Genomic DNA, 23,902 nt, shown 5'->3' on the forward strand with positions numbered 1-23,902 from the left:
AGCTCTAGGCCTCCTGCATATCTATATAGAAAAATCAATTTCATATATGAACTTGCTAGAAAGAAAGCTTTTAATTTTATTTATTGCCAGCAAAGTTGTATGATACCCTGCCTGCCATCTAAATCCTATTTATATGCATATTGCATGTGTATTACGGAAAATCTTGCGGTTGTTGCATATTATGATCCACAGGAACTCTTACTGTTTCCAAGTGTGCCACTAGTGTCAATGTCAGGGATTTTAATGCCTAAAACAACGTGTCTGGGTGCGTACAGTATTTTGGTATTGTTATTTTTTTAAAAATCCTAGTAAACAGCACTTTTATTCCTCCAAAATCAGAAGAGCCAAAAATGTGTCTTCATTGGAAGAATATTAAAGTTAGATTTTTAAGAAAATACTAAAACTTACGATAGTTCTAATAGTTCTAATGCTTGCAGTGTGGAATTTTCAGAACTGTGGTGTTGGTCAAACTGTTCTGCCGCTGACAGCGTAAGCGGAACTGAAAGCAGGCCGACCCCAAGTGCTTTTTGAAAGTCCACTCATAATATATTAATCAATATAGTTATTTAAGGGCCTGTTCTGGTAGAGTGCTGAGTGCTTCTATGATGCACTGAGCATCCTCAAGTCGATGACTTGCGATGAGATTGAGGTTGCGCAGTCCCACTAAGGATTGGTCCTGTCTGTTTCTCTGGTTTTGTGGTGGTGTATGTATAACTAGCCTCTTGGCTTCTAATGAAAACCATATAATCTTATTTTCTGTTTGCTTGTAATGTTATGCTACCTAAAAATATCCCACCACTGAGTGTTATTACCTTATCCTAATATTTTTTTACATCCCTTGTTAATACTAAGGAAAAAGACTGGGTCATTTATTTTCTATGTTAATAATACAAGCATATTGACTAAGATCTACTCAAGTGTTTTGTTTGTCACAGTTACTCAACTCTTTAGGAACCAAAGACTGACTTCTGCTCCCATGAAGAATGGAAAGCAGTATAAATAAGGATTGTTTATCCATAAAGTGTTCTGTAAGAGTGTGGACAAAGAATACTAACTTTAACTCATTACTGTGTGTTGTTTTCCTGAATTGCTGCTACAGCTGGTGTGGTGCTTTGTATGTTTGAACTTGTTTGCCATAAACATCTTCTATTTCTTTGACATCCCAGCAGCAAATTTTGCCCTTAGCCATTCTTCAGTAAAGTTGGGAGCTTGGTTGTAGGCATCCCAAACACTTATTAGAAATGTAATGGTTGGGAACAACTGTGAGGGATGTTTTAAACCGTATTGGAATTACCTTCAAATCTACCAGTTCATCTAATAATACTTCAGGAATAATGTAATGCAATGCCAAGAGCAAAAAGTGAGCATAAAGTGAAAAAAACATCCTTCTAAAGCATGCGTAAGTGGTTTGATCACCTCCTGATACATTTTTCTATAACTGAGTGTGTAGAGTATTCTGAGGCATACGGATAAAGGGGAGAGAATTAATACACTGTATGAACAATTATATCTTCAAAATAAAACTAGTCTTATTTCATAACAGACTAAGAAGATTCTTTAAGAACCGTTGAATAAATTTTTCAGTCCCTGACGTAATTTCGAAGTGATTTCTGGTTCCCCTATGATTATGAAGCTTTCTGTGGTACAGTAGGTCTGTACTGTTGTCTGAAGCATGCTTTTGTGCCCACTTGTTAGGCATTCTGTGTAACTAATGTGCGATTTGAAGAAGCCCTTATTATGCATATATATGTATATATGCAAACATACATTACACATATGCTGTGGTTAAACTATATAACTTTACAGCCCTGTGTGATTAATCATGTACGGTCTTAGAAAAATGTGATTTAAACCAGTATGCGAATGGATTACGGCACACAGCCGAGGTCTTCAAAAGTTTACATTTTAGTGCCCCAAGGGATGGATGTTAAATTATGAATTGTTAACCAAGACGCTTCTCTGAATACCTTTTATCACTGTGTTGGAACTTTTAGAAGTTGCCATCTTAAATTACATCCAAACAGTGTTTGTATACTACCTGCTTGAAGTCAGTACTATTCTGTAGTGAATTTTAACATAGACAGTGCCTTCGAAGAAAATAAATGTGATGCAGACCTACGTTGTGCACACTCCTTCTGAGGTTCTCATGATGCTTGTAAGATGCAGAGAAGCCAGTCACAGTGGCTCTTGCGTTGCCGATAGGGCAGATTAAGGATATCTTATCTTCAAGGAGTGAACGTGGAGGGAGAAGGAGGAGGGAATATTTTACAAGATACTGAAGGTCTTGCAAACTAACAAGGAAAAACATTGCAGAAATATTAACAGTGGAATGTGGTTGATATGCTAAGATACTCTTAAATCCATTTGCTGTATTTCAGACCGAAGTAGGAGAACATAAAATCCATGTTGCGATAGACAGTATATGGAAAAGCAAGTGCAAAATGTCCTTTTTCTTGGATCTTGCCAGTCTATTTTTCTATCGTTATGTTTACTAATGACTATGTTGTAGTGGGTTACTAATGAGCCAGTTACTTAAAAATATTAAAAGGATCCGTTGCGTATCAGCAAGAGGAAGTGTACTTAAGATTATTTTATTTGTAGAGGTATGTAAGATAGGCTTAATGAAAAATGCACTGAAACAAATGCTGGGAATTTCCTGTGTACTATCATAGTTCTGGGTTTTTGTTGTTCATGCAAATGTTTGTACTTTTTTATCATTGTCTTTTATGAAATACACTGTTCTAAAGATTGTGTTGGTTTGTTTATTCTGAGGTCCTGTGGAGAACACCTCTTCTTTGTGTTTTTTGTTTATAGACAAAGTGCTCAGTTCTCTAGTGCTCAGTTCCTCGAAGTTACAAAAAAGGGAGGGGACACCTGGCTGGCAAATACGTCCGCTGAGGCTGCGACGGGGTCAAGCCTCGGGCTAACAAATTGCTTCCCCTTCATTGGTATTCACATGCCTTGGCCTTTTGGGTTTAAATGACTCGGTGTTTCTGGGTCCTTTTCCAAAATAGGGTGCTATTCTGTTGGATCTCCTAACGGCTCTTCTTTATGCTTATTTCTGTTTAGGATTAATCTTCCTTATTTTATGGATTCCAAGAATGGGAAATAGAAGGTTTCATCCATATCTCTCCTGCCGTTAAATAGGGAGCTGGTTTTCTCAGCAGTTGTCACTTACCCTTCTTAATTTCCTTTGTACCTTACAGCTGTTACAAAAGTGTCCAGTGATCAGAGATGTGCCGGTAACTGTGGGAGTACTTCAACTGGGGCCAAAGGTATTTGCAGGGTTTTATGAAAATACACAAGCATCTTCAGGTGTATTTGATGGCTGTACTTTCCTGCAACACTGGATATGGACTCTCCTTGAAAGTGTCACCGGTGACAATATATTGGAAAGCAGAAAAGAAAACATTTTAAGTAGCGTCCTTGGCAACCTTAAATGCTATTCTACCTTGCTGTCATTTTTAAGCTGCTTTTGCTTCTTTATTTTAAAAATCACTAATTGGAAGGTGGTTTTATCTGCTGATGTGGGGCCCTGGGTAGTAGTCCCATGTGACTTCATCTGTGTGGGCTTCAGTAATGAAGTACAGACGATGGCAGGTGGTGGTCTGCCTTTCCCGTGCACACACTTTCCATGAGACACCTCTCAGATGTGCAGTGCTCGCTTCCTTTGCAAGAAGGAATGTGCTTTATTCATGGAAGACTTTGCTTTCTTCTCAGAATCCCAGTTATAGAGTTTCAATACATTTGTTCTAAGCTTAATGTGGTTTTTCAAACCCTAAACTTCTATTCAGAAGAGCAATACTCACAGAATAGAGAAATACGGAGTATTTTATTCAGAAGAGTTTGAAAACAAAGTCGATACACATTCTTCCTAAAGTTAACAAAGTGAATGAGCAGCTGGACTGTTAGTGTTTGTTAGTGATTTAAAGCTGTTGGTAAAGTCAGAAACTAAGTTCTTATCACATCCGGAAATTTCATGTATCTAAATTTTCATGCGTACTGTCAGCTTCTATTCCACTGGTTCACTGACGACTGCTGTGGTTGAGTAAGAGAAGGGACTGAGGAGAACCGTGATGGAATAATGTCGATAACCGGAATCATTAGCGGTGAACACCACCTGGAAAAAGAACAAACAATTACAAGACGAATGAGAAGTGATCTCTAGATATGAGCCTATCTTGTCATCGCTTCGTCCTCCCACGAGACTTTGGAAATACCTTCTCTTGTGGTGATTTGGTCACTCTTACCCGTGACTGCCAGTCACACACAGTTTTTTCCCACTGATTAAATATCCTTTGTTAAAAGGATATTTACCTGTCACTTCTATTAATTAAAATTTTATCTAATTGGGGTTTCCTTGTTGGTACTCATAAATCTCAACAAGATTCTTTTTTCCTTATTGAAGGTATGCATTGAACCCCACTGATTGTCTTTATCTTACAAAAAGCATTGTTTCAAGTATTTGAACGATTCCTGAACTGTGAGGAACAGAATTAAACATCGTGCTACAGTAACTGTCATCGGACCAAAATAGGAAGCAGTGAGTTTCCTTCATCCTACTGACCTACCTAGTCGGTGGAGAAGGACTCCACAATGCGATGATGACCTTACGTGTGAATGACTTAAACAGCCCTTTTCACATCTCCACCACCAGTCCTTTGATTTCTCCCTCTATGTAGTAAATTATTTTGTGTTGTGAGATGATGGGTGTCAGCTTTTAAAACAGGCACACTGTGATCTACAGCCTGTGCTGCTTTCAACATTAATAAAAAAGGTGCATGTGAAACAACCAGTGAATTGAGCAAAACGTGATGCCTGCTGAGGCTTATAAGAAAGGAGGCTTTTGCACTCTGGGTTAAATTAATTTCAAATCTGGAATGTAGTTTTAAACATTACTGTGTTGTACAATCAATTTACTCGCACGCTGTATCTTTCATCTTGCCTCTTTTATTTCAGTTATCCCAGAGTCTGTCCAGCATTAACCTTCAGTGTTGTCTAGAATGTCATCTCATCCATTTCAGGGAGGCAGAAACAAAATCTAACCCAGGTGTTTGCTACCTTTTGTCCAAGGAGATGGTGGAACAGCTGTTTGAGCAGGACTCCAGGACAGCTGGTGGTGCTCACTGAGCTGTCACAGTCCAGCAAACAGCTAATACAGGTCTGCTGCTGCTACTGAAAGGTCATACGAAAGGGGTGGTGCTGTGAAGGGGAAGCGGATGAGCCCCCAAGGAGTCCTAGACCCTGCAGCTGCCCTCGGCTGGTACCTGGCTTGGACCACCCTCATCTAACCCATGTATCTGTCCCATGCAAACTAAAATGGCCTGTTATACCTCTTAGTTCTCTGTTTAAACTGAGGACCCAGGCATCCAAAACAGTTCATACTTTCATAATCTTTAAAAATCTAAATTATAAACTTGGTCTGCAGTCATAGAAATACTGGATCCAAAAGGCAGAAAAGTCTCTTTCCCAGGAACCTTAGGAGAGTGCTCCGGCTGTTGTTCTCCCTCTGGTGTCTAGAAATGGTCACAGAAAGAAGCTGAGGCAGAAGGAGAGAAAGCCTCTGCGTGAGTGGTGCATCTAAGAGCTTTTCGAGAGTCATGGGGATGCTAGTAGCTCAGTTCTGTCATGCCTATGTGGTTACAAAGCTTTGAGACAGTGGATTTAAAGTGTTAATGCAAAAATATTCTAAAGTGAAAAGAAAGCTCAACAACCTGCAGTTAGTAACTGAAGCCCAGGAATCTACAGGGGTTGTTCTTTGCAGCTGGCGTAAGGAGAAGGTTGATACTCACGTCAGCATGGTGATGGAAGGGGTTCAAGCCCAGTCTCTTCCAGTAAGAGGCTGTGTCAAACTCAATCTTGTATGTCCCAGTTACGAACTGTTCTTTAGTCGTGAGCTCATGGAGCTCTCCGTGGTCATCGGCTTGTCTGTGTGATGGCAGAAGAATACACTTTCATGTTTTGGTTAAAAGCCCGAGAAAAATGCCGTTCTTAGCAATTGAGCTTGAGTGATGTTGTGTGGCCTAAGTAATGTGATGAATACTGCTACTGATCTGGAGTGGCTTACATCCAGCTGTGTGAGGGATGCTTCAGAGCTTCTCTTGGCACTTGCTCCTTCCACGATGGCCACAGCAGATGGCTGCCTGCCATGTCGCTACTCCGCATGGCTTGGGGGTGAGCCAAAAGCTGGCGTTATTGTTCACAGACTCTTGGCAGAGTCGTGGAGTTAATTAAATGAACCCACTCAGAGGGAAAACTTCACCACTGCTGTAAGCAAGGCGGAAGCTTTGTGCTGCTCTCACTGTGCAAGTAAGTAAGGTAAACCCTCTTGATTTTTCCAGTTTTCTTTCTTATTTAAAAGTATTGGACCGTTTTATCAGTATGACTGTTTTTTATAGTTAGCTGTCTGAAATTTGAGGTCTGCTGTTGAAATGGCTGTGGGTCAGCCGATGGTGCAGCCTTACAGAGTTCCCTGTTGTCTGTGTTGGTCAGTTGGATTTCCATCCTCAGCAAGCACACGGGTTGGTCTGAAGATGCTATCGGTGCTAGCCAAGGCCATAGAGCTGTCTTGAAACTATACCCTTTGAACACCAACCCGGTCAGGGCCCCAGAACCGGCGGTGAACGCTGCATCAAACGGGTCTCTTGGTTGAAACCTGTTTCTGCGATGTAACACCGGGGGGTTGGTTGGGTAGGTTATCTGCAAATAACAGTGCTACCAGTGCCTGGTTTTAGTAGTCACAAACCAGTTTTCTGTTCTAATTGCCAAATCTTGCTCAGAACGTGTTTTATTCAGATTGCATGGAGAGAAAAACAAATAATTGAATGCTTTTAATGTTGGTGTCCACTGCATGACTTAGTATTTGTGCTTCTAACTATGAAGTCAGAACACCATTTGTCTCTTACAAGATGCTCTGCAGCCAGTTATCAGATACTTTTACCTATTCAAATACCTCTATTTTTTTTGTCATAGATGGATCATTGTTAGATAACTTCATGTTTCTAAAAGTCTTTCTCAGCTAAAACCAAACATCTTCAACTGAGAGCAGCTACTGCAGAATCTCTTGCTGACATTCAATTGTTTACAAATTAACAAGGCTGGAGAGGTTCACGAGCGTTACCACAACTTTTGAGTACCTCAAGGTTAGTTTGTTCTTTGTTTCAAATGTTAAGTATGTTCTTAAGGCTTCAGTCGACATCCAGCTGTTCAGCCAACTGTCTTTACATAGAGCCTCGAAGCTCAGATTTGAAGAGAAGTAAACTGAGCACCCTCTTAATGGAAAATTTCATCCATTTCCAGTGAGAGGATAGGTGTGGGAGGCAATTTAAGTAGGACAACGTGAATAGGTTGTTCTTCCCCACTTTGTACAAATATATGTGGCCTTCGCTGTAGCCGAGGACACAGGAGAGCGCTGTTGCTTCTGCCAGCTCACTGCTTTGTGACACCAAAGAGCCACCTGCGTACAGTTTCTCATGGACTTTGCAGAAATGCATCGGAGCTGGGATCCCACAACTGAAATTACTGCACGATTTCGGCTTTATCCATCTCCCTTTTCAGGCAGAATAAACTGTAACGGACCTGGAAAGTCTCAGGTGAGACTTTGCAACTGTCTCGAGGAGGTAAGAGTGGAAGTGGGATGTTGCTTGTTGAACAGAGACTGTTCATTCTGTGTACCTCCCGAGTCATTTTTAAAATTTCATTTCAGATTATACTTGAAGTAAAATTAGCTTTTGAGTTTTTAAAGTGTTGATAAAATTTTCTAAAATTGAGGGCTGTTTCCAGCAGAAGTCATCTGCATTTGAAATTCTACACTTATATTTTTTTAAAAGACGTGGCGATGTTTAAATGTCTGGGAGATTCCTTTTCTTATTTTACATGTAATTGCTCCTCTGTGGGGGAGGAGGTGAGAAAGCTTTATCTGCAAATTTTCTCCTTTTGGCTGATTCCTTTTTCCTGAGGCAAAGGCGGCTATCGGGTATAACACGATCTACGTTCAAAATGGTTCTGTGTTTTCTTTTTAAAGCTGTGGTGCTGTGAGAAATGACAACCCATTTAGAAAGAAGGAGAACAGCCAGCGAAGGCAGGGCTCTCGACCAGTCTCAGTTCAGACAAACCAGAGGAGGCCGTCTGGTTGTTCCGGTACCCATGCAGCAGCTCATTGCTGGGTACTAGCAAGTGTTAGAATATTTTATAATGAAATTGAAGAGAAGCGATGACTGAATTAAAAGAGAGTTTAAAATACTTTCTTGTCCTCACAGTAATTAGAAAACATTATAAAGCCATTTTGGTAGCTGAAACGGCTACAGTTAAAAGACAATCTGCAGCAATTCATTCAATAGTTGGTTATCTTTGAGTAAAAAAGACATGTTGGAGAGTGTGAAACTGGTTTTTCAGCTATTTGGCCTCTTCCTGTTGCCTTCTCCTTCCTTCACTCATTATTTTGGTACGACTTACTTTGAATTTAGCAGTTCCCAAGATCCATCTGCAGCTTCTTTATATAACTTAACTGGAACATTTGGAGCTGGACTTCCTCGGACTGAATCCAGAATTTTTATGTGAAGAGGATGCTTGGAGTCACCAGAGTCCTTCAGATAGGAAGGGAACATTTTTATGTTGTAAGAAAAGCAAGCGATGGTGCACAATAAAGCAGTAAGGAATATTATTATTGAGATCTACAGAATATACCATCCTCTCCTCACTGAGATCACTGTGTGCTGGAGGAATGTAGCCTGGATCTTTCTGGGGGTGGTGGAACCAGGGAGGAAGATGTCAGGAGCCATCGGGAGGATGTAGCCACGTGCTCGGGGAGGCTCTGGGGCTGTGTGTGAGAACACATTTCTGTTTTCTTTTTGGCATGGCTCAGCTACACATCTGTGGCATGAAGCTGTAACTAAATTGTGACCTCAACGGGAAATAACTCAATCATCAAAGGTAGCAGAGATGTTTAAAAGTCTGGCAACTCTTCCTGTGTATTTTGAAGTGGCAATTTGAGCACAGCCTTCTGGATTTGAGAACATGTGATATCCTTGTTGACATAGAGTTATCTTAATTCTGCAGTAAACTTGATAAGCACCACATACGGACCCGCTCCTAACACCGTGTTGGATCAGATTTATCAGCCCTTGGCAGCAATGCAGGGATAGAATCATAAAATCATAAAATGGATTGGGTTGGAAGGGACATTTAAAGGTCACCTGGTCCAACCCCACTGTGGTGAGCAGGGACAGCTTCAGAGCAGGTTGCCCAGAGCCCCATCCAACCTGGCCTGGAGTGTTTCCAGGGGTGGGACACCTACCACCACTCTGGGTAGTGTTTCACCACCCTCATGGTAAAAAGTTTATTCCTTCTATCTAGTCTGAATCTCCCCTCTTTGTTTAGAGCCATCAACCCTCGTCCTGTCACATCAGGCTCTGCTAAAAAGGCCGTCCCCATTTTTCTTACAGGCCCTCTTTTGAAAGGCCCCTACAAGGTCTTCCCAGTGCCTTCTCCAGGCTGAACAACTCCCAACTAGGTTAGAAGAGGGAAACCTTCCTTCAAAGATGGGATGGCTGTAGTTTCACTCCCGACATGTTCATCACAAGCAGTGGTTATGCCCTGATGTTTTACCTATTCAAAGGCAGAGCTGAATCAGGGCTTTGACCTTCCATTACCTCGTTCTGCAGATGGAAAGTGAGAAAATAGAGCTTTGTGGAAGGTGCTAAACTGGGATGATTTCAAAACAGCAATCACTGATCTCCATTTAATCATTGCGAAATGAACCGTCATAGAAACTAAGAGCCCCCTCCTACATCCCCTCTTGCAGTCCATGACGTACCGACCATCCCACTGGCCAGGAACCCTGCCCTGTATCAGACCGATGTAGCAGCACGGATCTACGCCGCCTGTGTGCCCTGTCTCCTCGGGCTCTCTTGCTGGAACACAGACGCTCCTCGCTAGTGTTTCTTTGGAGGCATTGGCAAGGGGGACTCCAGTACCACCTGGCTCCTACGCTGCAGGAACTCAGCGAAATTCTGCTTCTTCCTAAAGGTTGGTCAGGTATTTATTCTCCCAGAGATCAGAGCTCGAGAGCAGCAATGAGCAGGGGGGGCAGAGAGAGAGCCAAGTCTCTTCTAGCAGGGCTCCAGGCTGAAGCATCTGCCTCTGGCTTGCTTTGCTGGACGAAACGAGCCCTCTGGGAGAGGGACCCTGGCTTTGGCTCTGGCCTTTGCTTGCATCAGTGAGGGCTGAGATCCCTTCTTGCTCTCATGGCATAGAGCTGTAGAGGGTAGAGCAGTAAGGAAGAGACTCCAGAAGGCATTTCCTCAGCATGGATCATGACAGGAGCTTGTTCGTTGCGTTATAAGGGCTATTATTTGCTTTTTGACAGGCCCAAGGCTTTTGTGTAGTGAATATACTTTTTCCCTTTCTTGTCTTGCATTGTTTTTCATGTAGTTGCTGTGTCTAATGACAAGTGCTGCTTCTCTAACCATAAAGCCCTCTCACTAGTCACTAGAGAAGGAGAAAGAAGGATCAGGAAAAGAGCAGGAGAGAACTACAGTCCATACATCCTATAAAAGCAAAATAATGCCAATAAAATGGAATATTCTACTTTTCACTTACACTAATTAAAGTATATACATATAGAAAAGGAAATACAATCTGGGACTACATCAGTATGAAGGACCTCCATCCTGAGAGACTTACCGGTGGTGCAGCTTCGGCGAAAAATGCCAGGCCAGCTAAGAAAAGAAGGAATATGGAATGCAAAGCCATTTTGCCTACCACTAGCAAGTCTCAGCGTCAGCAAGTAGAAACTGCTGGCATCTGTGATTTTTATATCAAGGCCTCCAAGCTGAGGCCACTTATCAGAAGAGCCGTATGACTTTCAACACGCCGGTTCATACTGTTTACTTAGTAAACAATGAGAAAATAAGTAACCAATACAAACATGCACCTTGCCTGCAAAAAAAGGGCTCTTCTATCACTGCCTGTGGGAGTATTGTAAATACTGCCCAGCTCAGCAGCAGGGATCTGTTTTCCTGTAATCAATGTCTATTCTGTTTTATTTTTCTCATTTTGTTGAGGAATGGTGCTGTATGGATCAAATATAGTTGAAAGAAGTACAAATTCCTTGTCAGCTTGGCAGTGTCGGGCGCAGCGAGCATTTCTCTGCGGTTATGGCTTGGTATAATTGACTCACCCGTGTTTATCTGTTAGGAGGTTTCTCTCCGTGGTGGCCTCCTCCCCACCTCTGATAGAAGGTAAGTGGGTAATGTATGGGTTATCCTTACATTATGCCTTCCTCTGGAGGAAAAATGTGTTGCTTTTGGGTTCCAGCATAATAACCAGACACCCACGTACCCATTTCTGAAGCACAGTTGAACAGTGTTTGAACAAAGTCCTATCACTTGTCCCTGAGGTTCAGGACAGGTTCAGGACTTTTCCTGTACTGCTACAAGTCAGCTCCCATCAGAAGCATCTGCTTCGTTTTAGGGAAATGTTTCCTCTTGAAATTAGACTATTTGATCTTTGGGTGGACATGTGTACGTACACTCTCTTACGAGGTTTATTCTGTCATCAGGTGGATGACTCTGTACAGAGTAGGGTTTTTTTTTTTGGTTTGTTCAGGGATTTTTAATGACTACAGCCATATGAATACATTTATTTAGCCCCCCTATTCTGAGGGCTGGGCAGAGCCCACTGCAGATCAAACCTACTAGTTTCCAAGCTCCAGGAATAGCAGGATCCCATGAGATCTGCATGCTTTGAGGTGGGTGCTGCTTTGAAACGATTCACGCTGCACACACACTCCACTCTTACACAACAAGAGTTGTGTAACTATGGTAGTGTCCAGAAATCAGGGGAGAAAAGTTACCGCAACGTGGGGATTCACTTGGTCTACAGTCATGCCAGCAGGATCCGAGTGTGGACATGAACTCCAAGGTCAGTGGCAGACGAGTGCTGATGGCTTCTGAATGGCAGGACTTCAGTACCTGTCTCTGTAGGTTCTGAAGCCCCTTAAAAAACAATGCCTCTGCTTCAGGATATTTTAAATACAATAGGCCAGCAGTCCACAGAAACCACTTCGAAAGGCTTTGGAAAGACTTTGGTCAGTTTATCAACAATATTATTTGAATCACAGTCACCCTACACCTCACCTTTTCCTGTTTCTAAAAATATGAAGAGAATACGAAGATAACGCTTCTGGTTTAGGACTTTTCTTAAGTGATAGCTCGAGATTTGACTTATTAGAGATTTAATTGGAATGCACCTGAATACGGTAGTCAGCTGGGTTAGAGATCAATGTGGTTAAGAAAGGTGCTAATTGCTTCAGAAGTTCCTAAATTGATTCAGCAGCAAACTTTTCTCTTGAAACAGCGAAGTGTTGAGGTTTACCTGAAGTTTTAAGTAAAGGTACACAGATTTTAACTCTTCCAGCTCTCTGGAGATATACGTACATACACGCATATATATATCTCAGCAATTTTTCTGCATTGTTTGTTCTGCTGCTATGCATTCAGAATTTCTCCTATTTGCCCTGTGACCTGTTGATTGTGGGAGGGTCTCTTCTGTGTATAAGCTATGAATAGTGTGGATGACTTTCCTATTTTGAGTACATGTATTTGGTAAGTATTTTAAGGTAGCACTACTCTATAATTTTATTATTTCAAGCCAATGCATTTGGTCAGGCTATTTTTAAGTTGGTGGAAAAGGTGACAGAACCAAATCAAGTGCCATGCCATGCGTGTTTTCTAGATGTGTTTTACACTTGAACACAAATCGTGACACCTGAGAACGCAATAAAAATTCACCGACAGAATCACAACTCTTTTACAGAAGTTACATTTTATTGACTTGTCTGAAGTTTGCCAGGTTACAAAATGGAAAAAAAACCCCTAATGTAGCAAAAAGTTATGCATTAAGAGTAGGAAATATCTTCCTCCTAAAAGCCTACGTTAGTTCTAGCGAAGGAGGGTGTTTGTGTAACGACAGTACGTGTTTATTCCTGGGGATCAGTGACAACAGCAGTGGTCGAATAAGAGAAAGGACTGAGGAGAGCAGCAATGGTATAGTGGCGGTGACCGGAGTCATTAGCAGTGAACACCACCTGGAAAAGAGAAAACTTGTGATCGCCATGAACAATGTACCTTCAAAACTGTCTTACCAAGAATAGGAACCACGCTCCACTTCCTCTGCAGAAGAGTTTGCCAGTTCTGCCCGGGCAACGATTTTATGCCCCCTGTTAGTTGTGAAGCTTGCTGAACACTGAGGAGTTTGTGAGGTTTGGACCGAGGCCCGCAATGAGCCTTGGCTGTGGAGAAGCTGGGTGGAGATACCTACACCTGAGTCAGGCAAACTAGGCTGTGATGTGGAATGGGAGGATGAGGGGGAGGTATCTCCAATGACCAGTTAGAAAGATGGAGAGGTGAAATCCCATCTAGTGAACTTAAATACAGCCTCTGTGTGAGGCGTCCAAGCAGTGTTAGGCAGTTGGAGACCACAACAGCTTTCAGTGCCTCACTCCTGTTTTTAACAGAGTTGGTGATGGGGAACAGGCTGCTCGGGGAGGTGGTGGAGTCCCCATGCCTGGAAGTATTCAAAAAACGTGTAGATGTGCTGCTGAGGGACATGGTTTAGGGACCCTGGCAGTGCAGGTTTGTGCAGGTCTGGACATTTGGACTTGATGATCTTTAAGGTCTCTTCCTTCTGTGATTCTGTGAGCGGCTAGGCTTGCCAGAACAAGGAGAGACACTTGTCCTAAGATAATGCAAATTTGCTGCTCTCCAAATCAGTCCCTGGAACTTGGGACCCAGCTACCAGGAACGTGTCGTCATCTGGGTTAAGCTCCCACTTTCTTTGGCTCTCCTTAGCCTAATATTTGATATGTTTCCTGAGCCGTGACGTACTTTCTATAAGAGGGCTAGAGAATTCCCTCCTACATCCCAGTCCTGCCAAAGTCTAAGCTGCTGGGACAGGAGGACTGTCGGCTTCAGTCACCTTGTACACAGACAGTCACTGAACTCTGCCCACTTCCCAGGCTGACTTGTTGACCTGTAGGCTGTTCCATCAAAGGAAAGCTGCTTCAACAGCCTTGCTGAAACACTCTCCACCAGGCACTTTTAAGCACCTTTAGAGGTGAGGCCCTTCTGTAGGCTCCAGCAACTTTCAGACAGCCAAACGGTTAGGGCATATTTCTGAGGGTTGTTTATTTGACCTAAATGACCCAAGCTGCACCTCAGGCTTTTATGGACCCAGTCATTTGTTTTGGTCTTCTACAGAGCTTCATAATCTTGTGGTTAAAAATGTTCTGCAACACAACTTGTAGCCATTCCAAACTACATAATTTGGGGAGACTTAAATTTAACGTCAGATTCAGCCTGTAGAATTTAAGTGCTAAGTAAATAGAATAGAGCACACAATAAATCAGAGTAGGGCTGAAAGCAAAGGGAGTGACAACGCGTGATTATATTGCTGGCCTGGTTATGAAATTGAGTATTGATGAAACAGCCAACTTTTCCTTTCCCACTATGGCTATTTCTTTTTTCTTTTATGGCCTTTTTTCCCCTATTGTATATTGCAGTACTGAGCATCTTTTTTTTTTTTAATTGAAAAAAGCACATCTGAAAGAATTGTTTTTTTCCTGTAATTACAGGTCATACTAGAATTCAGGGGTTTTCAGGTGATTGATAGGGGAAAAATTACCTCTGATTAAAGAATTTCCTACTAAATTACAGTTTCTCCAGCAAGAATAAAAGCAGTCTTTTTTTTTCCTTTTTCTTTTTTTTCTTTTTTAACACTGTGTACTTTGAATAATGTAGCTCTTTTTGAACAAAGGTCTGAAGGGGTGAATGGGGACAGTTCCACTTTGGAAGGGTATTTGCAGGGAAGTTGGCTGCTTCCTTTGGCTTAGCTGGCCATGTGCTGCCTTTATTTGCCCAGTGTTACCTGAACCATTTCACTGAGTGATGCTGCTCCTTCAGTATTAAAGAACTGTATTTGTTCTTTCCTGATGATGCCACTACACGCTATGTAGATTATTAGGTGTATTTGCAAATACTTACATCAGCGTATTCATGGAATGGAGAAAGCCCAAGTCCTTTCCAGTAAGAGCTGGTATCAAACTCAATCCTGTATATTCCTTCTACAAACTGTTCTTCTGTTGTGAGCTCGTGGATCTCCCCATACTCTGTTGTTTTCCTGTAATGGTAAAGTATCTACATAAATATTTCAGACTGTCATTTAGATGCTAAACAGAAAGAGTTGGTGTGGAATATTAAATAGCAGAGGGGCTGCACAGCCAAATTCCATGTTGAATGGTTTCGAATAATTTGAACTAATTCCCTCCTTCTGTACAGTGTTTGTTTTCATATGGCAGAGCCTGGCCTTGCTAGCAGCTCATCCACATACATCACATGGCAAAGCTGCTGCCTTTTTTCGTCATTTCTGTGACTACAGCAGGGATTATAGTCAAGACCCTGTCCTGGTGTCGCTGGGACAGGCTCCCAGGGCAGCCCTGGTGTGGAGCCGTGGGCAGTTTGGGGTCAGCCAGGGCAGCTGCCCCGAGCTGCCTCACAGGTGGAGCCCAGACCACAGACATCACACCCAGGATAAAGGGGGAAGGTTGAGGAGGGTGGGGGCTCCTCCTCATCCTGCTCCTTCCTGTTGCTGGAGAGTCTTGTTTACCGTTCTGCTCCAGAGGAGCTGCTCTCCTGTTTGCTGTGGCCGCTGACCATTGGCTGGGCTGAGTATCACTGTCTGCATTTTCTATTGGCTTTGGGGTCAGTTGGGCTGTTCCATTAGAGCTGTTTTCATGTCGACCCCCTTCTCTGCTGGGGAGGGATCATGGGGTGGTAGAGCAACTGCTACAGTTTAGCCCCAGATGTGGGTAAAATGTAGACAAGTCCCTCTAATAACACATGTAATTTGCACCAGGTGCTCTCTGGAACCAAGTGTTAGAGGCTTAGGAAAAGGATTGTCATGATGAAAGTCAAGATGCCAAATGTCAAATTATAATTGAAGAGAGGAGAGAGATTTTAGTGGAAAATGATTTAGTTCTTTAGCTATTAGCACTGAGGCTGTATGTCTTACCCCTATACACTGATATGCTTTAATGTGACTTTGAATGGTTGTGTCTTGGAAAATCAATTTAGTACCACAAGATTTTACTAATTTGAGTTACAATGCCTTGGTCAAAGAGCAGGGGCCTCTTCCACTGGGTAACACATAATTGAGCAATAGAAATTCCCATCTTAGAGAGACTATGTACTCAGCTCATAATAAAAAAACCTGTGGGTAAATGAGGGCAAGAAGGAAATATAGCTGACATCACACCCTAGGTGTTTGAAAAGGAGCAACCTTTGTGTGGCAGTTGTTTAAATATTTACATACTTAACTCCTAAATCCCATCTATCTCTTTTCCCTCCTTTCATTTCTGATTTCTTTTAATCAGCTTTTTTTATTCTGTTGAAAATATTTGATATTTATAGCACTTCTTAACCACATGATGTAGTTGGAGGAGAAACGAAGAAAGCCTTGACTTGAACTAGTGAAGCTTTCCTGTCTTATGGCAAGGACTAGCTGTCTAGACAGAAAACAGAGAAGCTGGAGGAGGAAGAGAGGGAAGGGAGGATGCAGTGACATGCTGCTTATCAGAGAAAGAATCAGTTGTGCTATTGCAAATTTTTTTTCCCCAACCACTGCCTCCTTCACCTTATTTGTCATCTTTGGTTAATGGTGGTGAATGAATAAAGTCTGAATGACAGAGCTTAAATTAAGAAGCAACAGGACTGAAAATGCCATGGTAGTTTTTAGGTTATCTTACATTTCAAGTTTAGCACTTGGAAGTCAGACAAAAGTCTCCCTGGTCCAATACAAGTGAAATCAACTGTCTCCAGGGTAGACCAAACTTGCAGAGAATCCAAGCCCTATTTGAAACATGGCTCACAGGCAGTTTGGGAAGTGTATGCATCTGTTGTCTAGGACTTCCAGTGTCACCTTACTAAAAGGAAATAGATAAAAGGAAGAAGAATTCATTGGCGAGTGTCCTTGAAAAAGAATTGCTGAGATCCTGCAGAACTGTTCAGGGTCCAGGTTAGCGATTCTCGTGCACCTGCTTACAAGCTGCATAGTCTAGACAGCAGCCAATTGCAAGGAAAAATGGTGTCTGCCTCAAAATCTTTGTTCGGGTAAGCAAATTAGTTTCAGTGTGAAAAAGGTGTGGGTGCAGCTCGAATGGTGCTCTCCCTAATAGCTGCTGACCCAGAGCTGCAGATGTCAACCATCCAGAACACTTGGGAAACTGGAAACAAGAGTTCGCTTGAAGGCTCTCACCCACCACCAGGAGTTAACAGCTCTTCTGTAATTTTAGTTATTAAGTTGTACCTGTTCAATGCAAGTGGTCTCGCAAGCGAACGCTTCAGCAATACTGTGGCATTGACAGCCAGCAGGACAGTGTGTGATTCAGAGGCTGGGTGGGATTAGGACAGAGCGGAGGAAGTCCTACGTTTGGCCCTGGTAAGCAAAAGGCTGCAAGTGATTGCTGCTGAACAGCACTGATTTTTCTATCTGAGTCAGGGAATAGATACAGTATAGTCACTTGTTCTTAATAGGATGTGGACTGGCAGCATCTGCTGTACAGTGGACAGTTAAGTTAAAAACCTGCGCTTTCCTAGCAAAAAACTTGCAACCCCCTAGTTAAGCCACTGCAGCCCCAGCTGCAAACCTGATCTTCTTTTTTACTGTCCGGACCTTTGCTGTGTATCGTGACCAGGTTAAATCTTCAGTGTCTGTGCGCTAACATCTGTGAGCTCTTGGGACACAAACTGCAGAGATAACCTCTGCTCCCAGGTGCAGACTGCTGCGGCAACATCTCAGGAACAGGAGTTGGTATTCTGCAGTTTAACAACAACAAAACCCCACTTCAAATACGCTGCAGTGTTCTGGCTTTTTTTTCTTTCTATGATTTACAACCTAGGTCACATGAGAACTATGTTTGGTGAATGCAACTCCTGAACTATGTGATAAGACCTAGATTTCAAAAAATATGTGAGGAGTGAGGTCAAAGCTAGTCATGGGAGGAGCTCATATGGAACCCATATCTCATGCTTCCCAGGTCTCTGTGCCCTAAAGCCTTCCTCAAGTGTGTCTCAGCTCAAGTCATCTCTTCTTGCATATTTTTGGCTTGACTGATTTTGAAGTAAGCCTCTTCATAAAGTCAGCTGTTGCTATGCTCACTTCCTCCCTGCCTTTTAAACACTATTACTCCAAATTCACTCACTGCTAGGTGCATTTGCTTAATTCCCTGAAATGTGTTAGCAAAGTAAAAACAAACAAAAAGGTAAAAAAAAAACCTTTACAGATGTTTGTGCAACATGTAATTTTTCCATAAGCATCTGCTAGGTCTTGTAACTTCAAAATATTATTGACCTGGCAGGAGTAGTCACAGATTGTGTTCCTTAATTGCATTCAGATTTTCATCTGGTTTAACCCAGAGAAACTCTGTTTTTTCCCAAAAGAAAAAATTGCAACCCCGTGTGAAAAAGCAGTTTAAACAAGCACCATCTGCTAAAGTCAACCACTGAAAGCAGCCTTGGTTAAGATGCCAGTCAAGGGAAAGGTCGGGATCTTTACCTGAAATAAAAATTGTGATTTAATGTTCCTCCGCTGCCTTCCCCCAGCAAAATGTTTCTCACTTGCCTAGGGTTGATCTTCTCAATTTATATTTAAGAAGTGATTTGATTTTTCTCAGGGTGTACTGACCTGAAGTGTCAACAGAGGTTGGCTAAGAACATCTGCGGGACTCGTCTCCCTGGGCTAGTTGAGAGCAGCATTGCAAACTGAACAACAAAATGCTGTTATGCCCCCAAAGTGAGGGCATCTAACACTGATGTTGCATTTATCTTATTCCTCTGCAAATTATATCTTGTATTACAAGAGCACTTGATGAAATATTTGAAATAATTTGGGTTTCCTAATAATGGCAGAAATACTCATGAAGGATAAGACATTATCTATGTCTCTACTTTCCTTGAAAACGTGTAATTTGTTTCACGGAGTTTCTCTGTTCAGTGAAGTGTATAAATCTGTTCTGGGAGTTGATTGTTCCTAGGTCAACACTTGACATTTGGGAGCGGAGGCGATTGTTTCTCCTTCAATCTCCTAACCCTGCTGGTTCCTTTGCAATGGGGAAAAGTATTTTTTGGTTTGAGTTCTATAAAAAGAAACCCTTCAGAAGAAGAGAAAGGTGTCTCTCTCCTTGTAGTCATCTTCTCTGTTTTTCTTCCTGCAGCCTTTAGGTAAAGCATGCTATAACAATCCTAGTGAAAGACAGTTGGATGCTCTGGTGGCTTCTGTCCATGCTTGTGCTTGTCATTCTGTGCTTGAATACCCTGCTGTTACTAGAGATTTCTCTTGACTTATGTAAAAATCTGATTCAATGAGTTGTTACAATTAAACTTAAATGCCTGAATACAGATTTAGTAAACCATGCTCCTCTGTTATCCCTACATCTCCCATTGCCTGAGGATAATCATACTATTGCCTGCCCCTCAGGGATGTTCTGAGGATGTTTGCTAAGAATTAAGCTGTCATTCTAGCAAAAGCCATGCAGATCCATAGAAATGACCACAAACAAATGCTGAGATTGTGCTTCTGTGTTGGGTTGCAATGGGACTCTCTAAAACTTTCTGGTCAAGGAGTTTCTTCCACCCAGCACGTTAGTTACACAGGAGAGCACTAATGCGCTTACTATTTGCATATGAACAGACAAAGCTCCCAGGGAGGATTTTATACGTGACTGCTGCAGATAAAGCTCTATATCCATTGCATATAAAGACAGCAGGTTAGTCTGGATTACCTACAAAATTCTGGTAAATAGGCTTTTAGTCTTTTTTTCTTTTTTATGGAAAGGATAGTACTGAAGCTAGGAGAAAAACCAGTTATTAAACCTATTCCCTTACAAAGATCAGATAAGCATCTCAACACATTTTTGCAATCAGCGTATATTTCAGTCATGGGTTAGTTCCACTTGAATCTGATGGATTTTAGTCCAGAATTCATGTGCTGTTAAGACTGACATTGTGTCATGTGTTGGAAAACATATTGCTCTTTTTGATCAGTGCTCTGTTCCCTTTTTTTGTCAGCTGTTTGCCTGAGACACCTTGAAAACGGCTCCATAAGAGCCCGTAACTTACCCGGTAGCGAAGTCCTGCCAGCTTCCATCTGCGGCTTTTTTAAAGACTTTAACTGCCACGTTCGCTGCAGGGCTTCCTCTGACTGCATCCAGCACTTTCACCATGAGAGGGCATTTGGAATCAACGGCGCCGTGGGAGACCTTGGGGAAAGCGGGAGAGGTTGTGTAGGAGCTGTTCACCAGCCCTGCAAAAACCTTCTTTCAAAGAAAAGATGGATTCTTATCGGAGAATTAATGCTGACTTTAAAGTAAGGTCTTTGCCCAATGGTATTCAAAGCTAGCTTGCAAACATCTCTTTCTTAAAGCGGAGTTACGTTTTATTACGCACACAAACAGACTGCTTGATAAATGTTTAGAGTTGCATATGGGCCTGGGAAAATGTTATAGATCTTTTTAATGGGGTCACAAATAAGAAAATAGGTAATTATTATAAGTGCAGGCAGAGCGTGTTAGCCTAGGAAACCAACACGACGTCCCTAGGGCTGAAAGAATATTCATTGCTTAAGCTTCATTATACTATGAAGAATTCTTATTCATACTTCAAAATTATTTTTTTAGTGCTTTAGAAGCACTTTTTGGTGAAGAAGGTAAAGCTACCTCTACAGTGAAGATACAGGATGCGAGTCATGAACTGACAGAAAGAGACAGGAATAAAAGGTCATCCCTCCTAGACACCTGACCCTTTCATAATATCCTAAAATAGGTGGCAAAAAAGCAAAACGGCAAAAATGGCAAAAAACTAGTTTTAAGAATTCTGAAAAAGCTACTTTAAAAAATGGCAGTAAAATAACCCTCCAGCCTTTGCCTAATGGTTACAGGATTTCATGGGTGAGGAGGATGCTAGTCATCTAGAAAATCTAGGCTATCATTTCTGTAATGGTTGAGTTTGAGTAGAAAGAGACTCACCAGTGGCGCAGCTTCAGAGAAAAATACCAGTCCAGCTAAGAAAACAAAGAGCACAGAGTGAGAGGCCATTCTGTCTGCTGTTAGTGAGCCTTGGTGCCAGCAGCTAGGGGCTGAGAGGATTTGGGATTTTATACCCAATCCTACAACAAAACAGGCTGCTTATTGGGTGCCCATATGACTCCAGATCTGCTGACTCTGATTATTTGCTTAGTAAACAGTCCAATCCTAGAGTCAGTCCATGAATAGCACCGCCATTGCAGTCAATGGAAGGACTGCAGGATCACTAGAGCAAAGAGAATAAGTAACGGACACAAACATGACCCTTGCCTGGGGAGATTAGACTCGTAGAAAGCCCTCTACAGAATAATGTAAATGACCTTTGTTTGCCTAGAAATCCAACCAGTTCTAGGAGATCTTCTTTACCTTGCCATCAGGTTGTCCATGCTAATGCCCCAGTGCTTTCTCTGCTCTTGCTCTGTGCTTCTTCTCAATGTCTTCAACGCTTTCTGAAGACCAGTTTCCACATATAGGTGCAGACTCAGTACGGATGATGGAGTCTGTTCATTGTCTGGCTCGAGCAGTGCCAACTGACCATGCTGGGAGACAGGGTCCCAAGCAGTTCCCTTGCTTGTTTGAAAGGAGGAATGTTTCTTTTGAAATCTGATTTAGATCTGACAATGTGCTGTCTCTCACCAGAAGTTCTGAAGGATTCATCTTGCCTAATATTCAGGAAGACATTGAGGTTTTCTCTTAGTTTCTGGGAAGAGATCTGGAGAGGTCTGTCCCCTTGGGAAGGTAAATGTCTAAGAAAACTGAAGTGGATCCTCTCTAGCTCCATGTTCCCCAGAAGGAACTAAGGCAACCAGCATAAACTGGTAGCCTAAATTAACATCTTGCTAACATCCTTGTTGCCAAACTCCTGTTATGCTGGAAACGGTAGTGTTATGCTCTGAAATGTGCATTTGGGTGAGAGGTTTTTCAGGGGTGAAGTTGGAAGGAGGGGAGATGGCAGTTGGGGGAGTAGGTGTGGTGTAGCTGGGTTGCTTCAGCCCCATCCCATAAAAATTGTCCACACTGCACCTTGTGCTACTTGAGAGAGAGGGAAACAGCCTTTGGCATTTCCTTTTCCCCGTGTCCTGAAGGACCCTACAGGAGCTGGTGCATGTAGTTTTTACTGATTTCAGAGTATTCCAACAAAAAGCAATTTGATCTTAACTGGAATGGGATTATGATGAAGGTCTTGGAGGAAAGTCAAGGATGGTGTTCTCCAGTGGCTCTCACGCCTTGAGGTGGCTTTGTGCAGTTGCTCTCTTCAAAGTTGGTTTTTGAAAAAAAAAAAAAAAAAATCTATATTACAGTAACCTCCTGAACTGGGATCAAGTGCCCTTTGTACTTACAGCAACGCAGGCTAATACGTAGGCAGCATTCTACGCTCATTTTGCATATTGCACATAAAAGTCAATGCAAGGTGCCAGCAGAAACAAATCGCGCTACAATCTAATGCTTGCGGGATGTATTCAGATGTTGGAGTCACAGTCACCTCTTAGATCTGTACTTCAACAGTTCAATTCATTATTTTTTACTCATGGGTTGTAAGTATTTCTCTGACACAGTAAAGCTTTGTATGCCAGGAAGAGAAATTGTCATGTTCTAGTGCAAGTAGGCTGTCCTCTCATTTGCTGTCACCTGTTCTGCTGGGAAATAATGCCAAGGGGCTAATGGTCTTGACGCCTGCCTGCACCTGAAATTGCTCTCCTATGGGAGAATAACTCAAAAGTAATTATTTTTCCTAGGTTTTCCTTCAAGGCAACAGTTTCTGAAAAATCAGATCAAGAGGGATAGTATATTCCAGCTGCCCATATTATCTATTTTATTTTCCTCTTTTATAACATTGACCTTTTGGCAGATGTTTCTCAAAGTGGATAAGAAGCATGGAGAATTCTAATCCCAAACATAATTTTTTTTTTTTTTAATTGTCCTTCATTTACTGGCTTTGCTTTTTTTTTTTCACTCTCCCCATCCCATACATAGCCTAGATAAGGGATCCTTTGACTATTAGCAAGGGCATTGTTCTGAAGGCAAATTAGACTTTGTGTGTTTGTGACTCTCCATTCACACATTTTGCAGGTAACTATTGCTGTAAGTACGAAGATATGAGCGGACTGAGTGAGAAGGTAAATATAAAGTCTTTATTATTTCTTTGACCTGGAAGACCATGGAGTGTTTAGAATTTATGTAGAGTTCTATTAAAATCCCATGTGAGCCTGACTTCAAATTACTATAGCCTAGTGAAAGCAATACTAGGTAGATCTTCCTCCTTCCATTGTCAGCCTCAGCCTATTAGCACCATATGCTGGTGCTTTGCATAAAATGTATGGGAGGGCTCAGGAATTCGGAATAGCTGGCTGACAAGGATGAGGAGCTGAGTATTTGCTGAAAGAAAAAGGCAGCTGTTTGGTGTCAGAAGAAAAGATGAAACCAAAGAGAAGGAAGAGGCTCCTACTTGACTAGTTTTTAGATGGAGAAGGTAATGGTGGTTCTGGAGACCCATCATCTTGATTGTGTTTGCTTGGTACTGGCAGAGGTTTTTTACATTTGCATGCAACTGAATTCTCAAATTTTACAGGATGTACCAACCTCAGTGAACTGAATTTTACTGCCTTGGGGGAGAATCAAAACGTGATTGTGGGAGAGAAAAGGAGAAAAGGGATGGGCAATTGCTGAGCATCCAACAAGTGCTGGTTTTTGTCCATGGTTGTTAAACCCTTTTTGTGCAATGGGAGTCTGAAGCTTATAAAATTAGTAGCTTATCCCAGATATATATAT

At 42.0% G+C, this 23,902-nt stretch overlaps 2 protein-coding genes across 2 annotated transcripts; both read right to left on the minus strand.

Moving 5' to 3' along the window:
• Nucleotides 1-4,012: 4,012 nt before the first annotated feature.
• Nucleotides 4,013-10,752, minus strand: LOC104487837 (transthyretin-like). The gene is made up of 4 exons (XM_010145404.1): nt 10,684-10,752; nt 8,455-8,585; nt 5,793-5,928; nt 4,013-4,120 (listed from the first exon to the last, which is right to left on the minus strand). The coding sequence occupies exons 1-4, from the start codon at nt 10,750-10,752 to the stop codon at nt 4,013-4,015; spliced, it is 444 nt and encodes a 147-aa protein (XP_010143706.1).
• A 2,054-nt stretch (nt 10,753-12,806) lies between these two features.
• On the minus strand, nt 12,807-21,256 carry LOC104488642 (transthyretin). The gene is made up of 4 exons (XM_010145406.1): nt 21,077-21,256; nt 20,172-20,311; nt 15,042-15,177; nt 12,807-13,087 (listed from the first exon to the last, which is right to left on the minus strand). Exons 1-4 carry the CDS (start codon nt 21,143-21,145, stop codon nt 12,980-12,982), a joined length of 453 nt encoding a protein of 150 aa, XP_010143708.1. The 5' UTR covers nt 21,146-21,256; the 3' UTR covers nt 12,807-12,979.
• Nucleotides 21,257-23,902: the final 2,646 nt, after the last annotated feature.

Source organism: Buceros rhinoceros, unplaced genomic scaffold (genome assembly GCF_000710305.1).
Source record: "Buceros rhinoceros silvestris isolate BGI_N320 unplaced genomic scaffold, ASM71030v1 scaffold14341, whole genome shotgun sequence".
Classification (NCBI taxonomy): domain Eukaryota; kingdom Metazoa; phylum Chordata; class Aves; order Bucerotiformes; family Bucerotidae; genus Buceros; species Buceros rhinoceros.

Coding starts and splice junctions, on each gene's coding strand:
- LOC104488642 (XM_010145406.1), bottom strand. CDS start 21,145: ATGGCCTCTCACTCTGTGCTCTTTGTTTTCTTAGCTGGACTGGTATTT. Junction 20,312..21,076: donor TCTCTGAAGCTGCGCCACTG/GTGAGTCTCTTT, acceptor GCTTTCCCCAAG/GTCTCCCACGGCGCCGTTGA. Junction 13,088..15,041: donor CATTCCATGAATACGCTGAT/GTAAGTATTTGC, acceptor TCTCTTTTCCAG/GTGGTGTTCACTGCTAATGA.
- LOC104487837 (XM_010145404.1), bottom strand. CDS start 10,752: ATGGCTTTGCATTCCATATTCCTTCTTTTCTTAGCTGGCCTGGCATTT. Junction 8,586..10,683: donor TCGCCGAAGCTGCACCACCG/GTAAGTCTCTCA, acceptor TCCTATCTGAAG/GACTCTGGTGACTCCAAGCA. Junction 5,929..8,454: donor TGGGAACTGCTAAATTCAAA/GTAAGTCGTACC, acceptor GCCATCACACAG/ACAAGCCGATGACCACGGAG.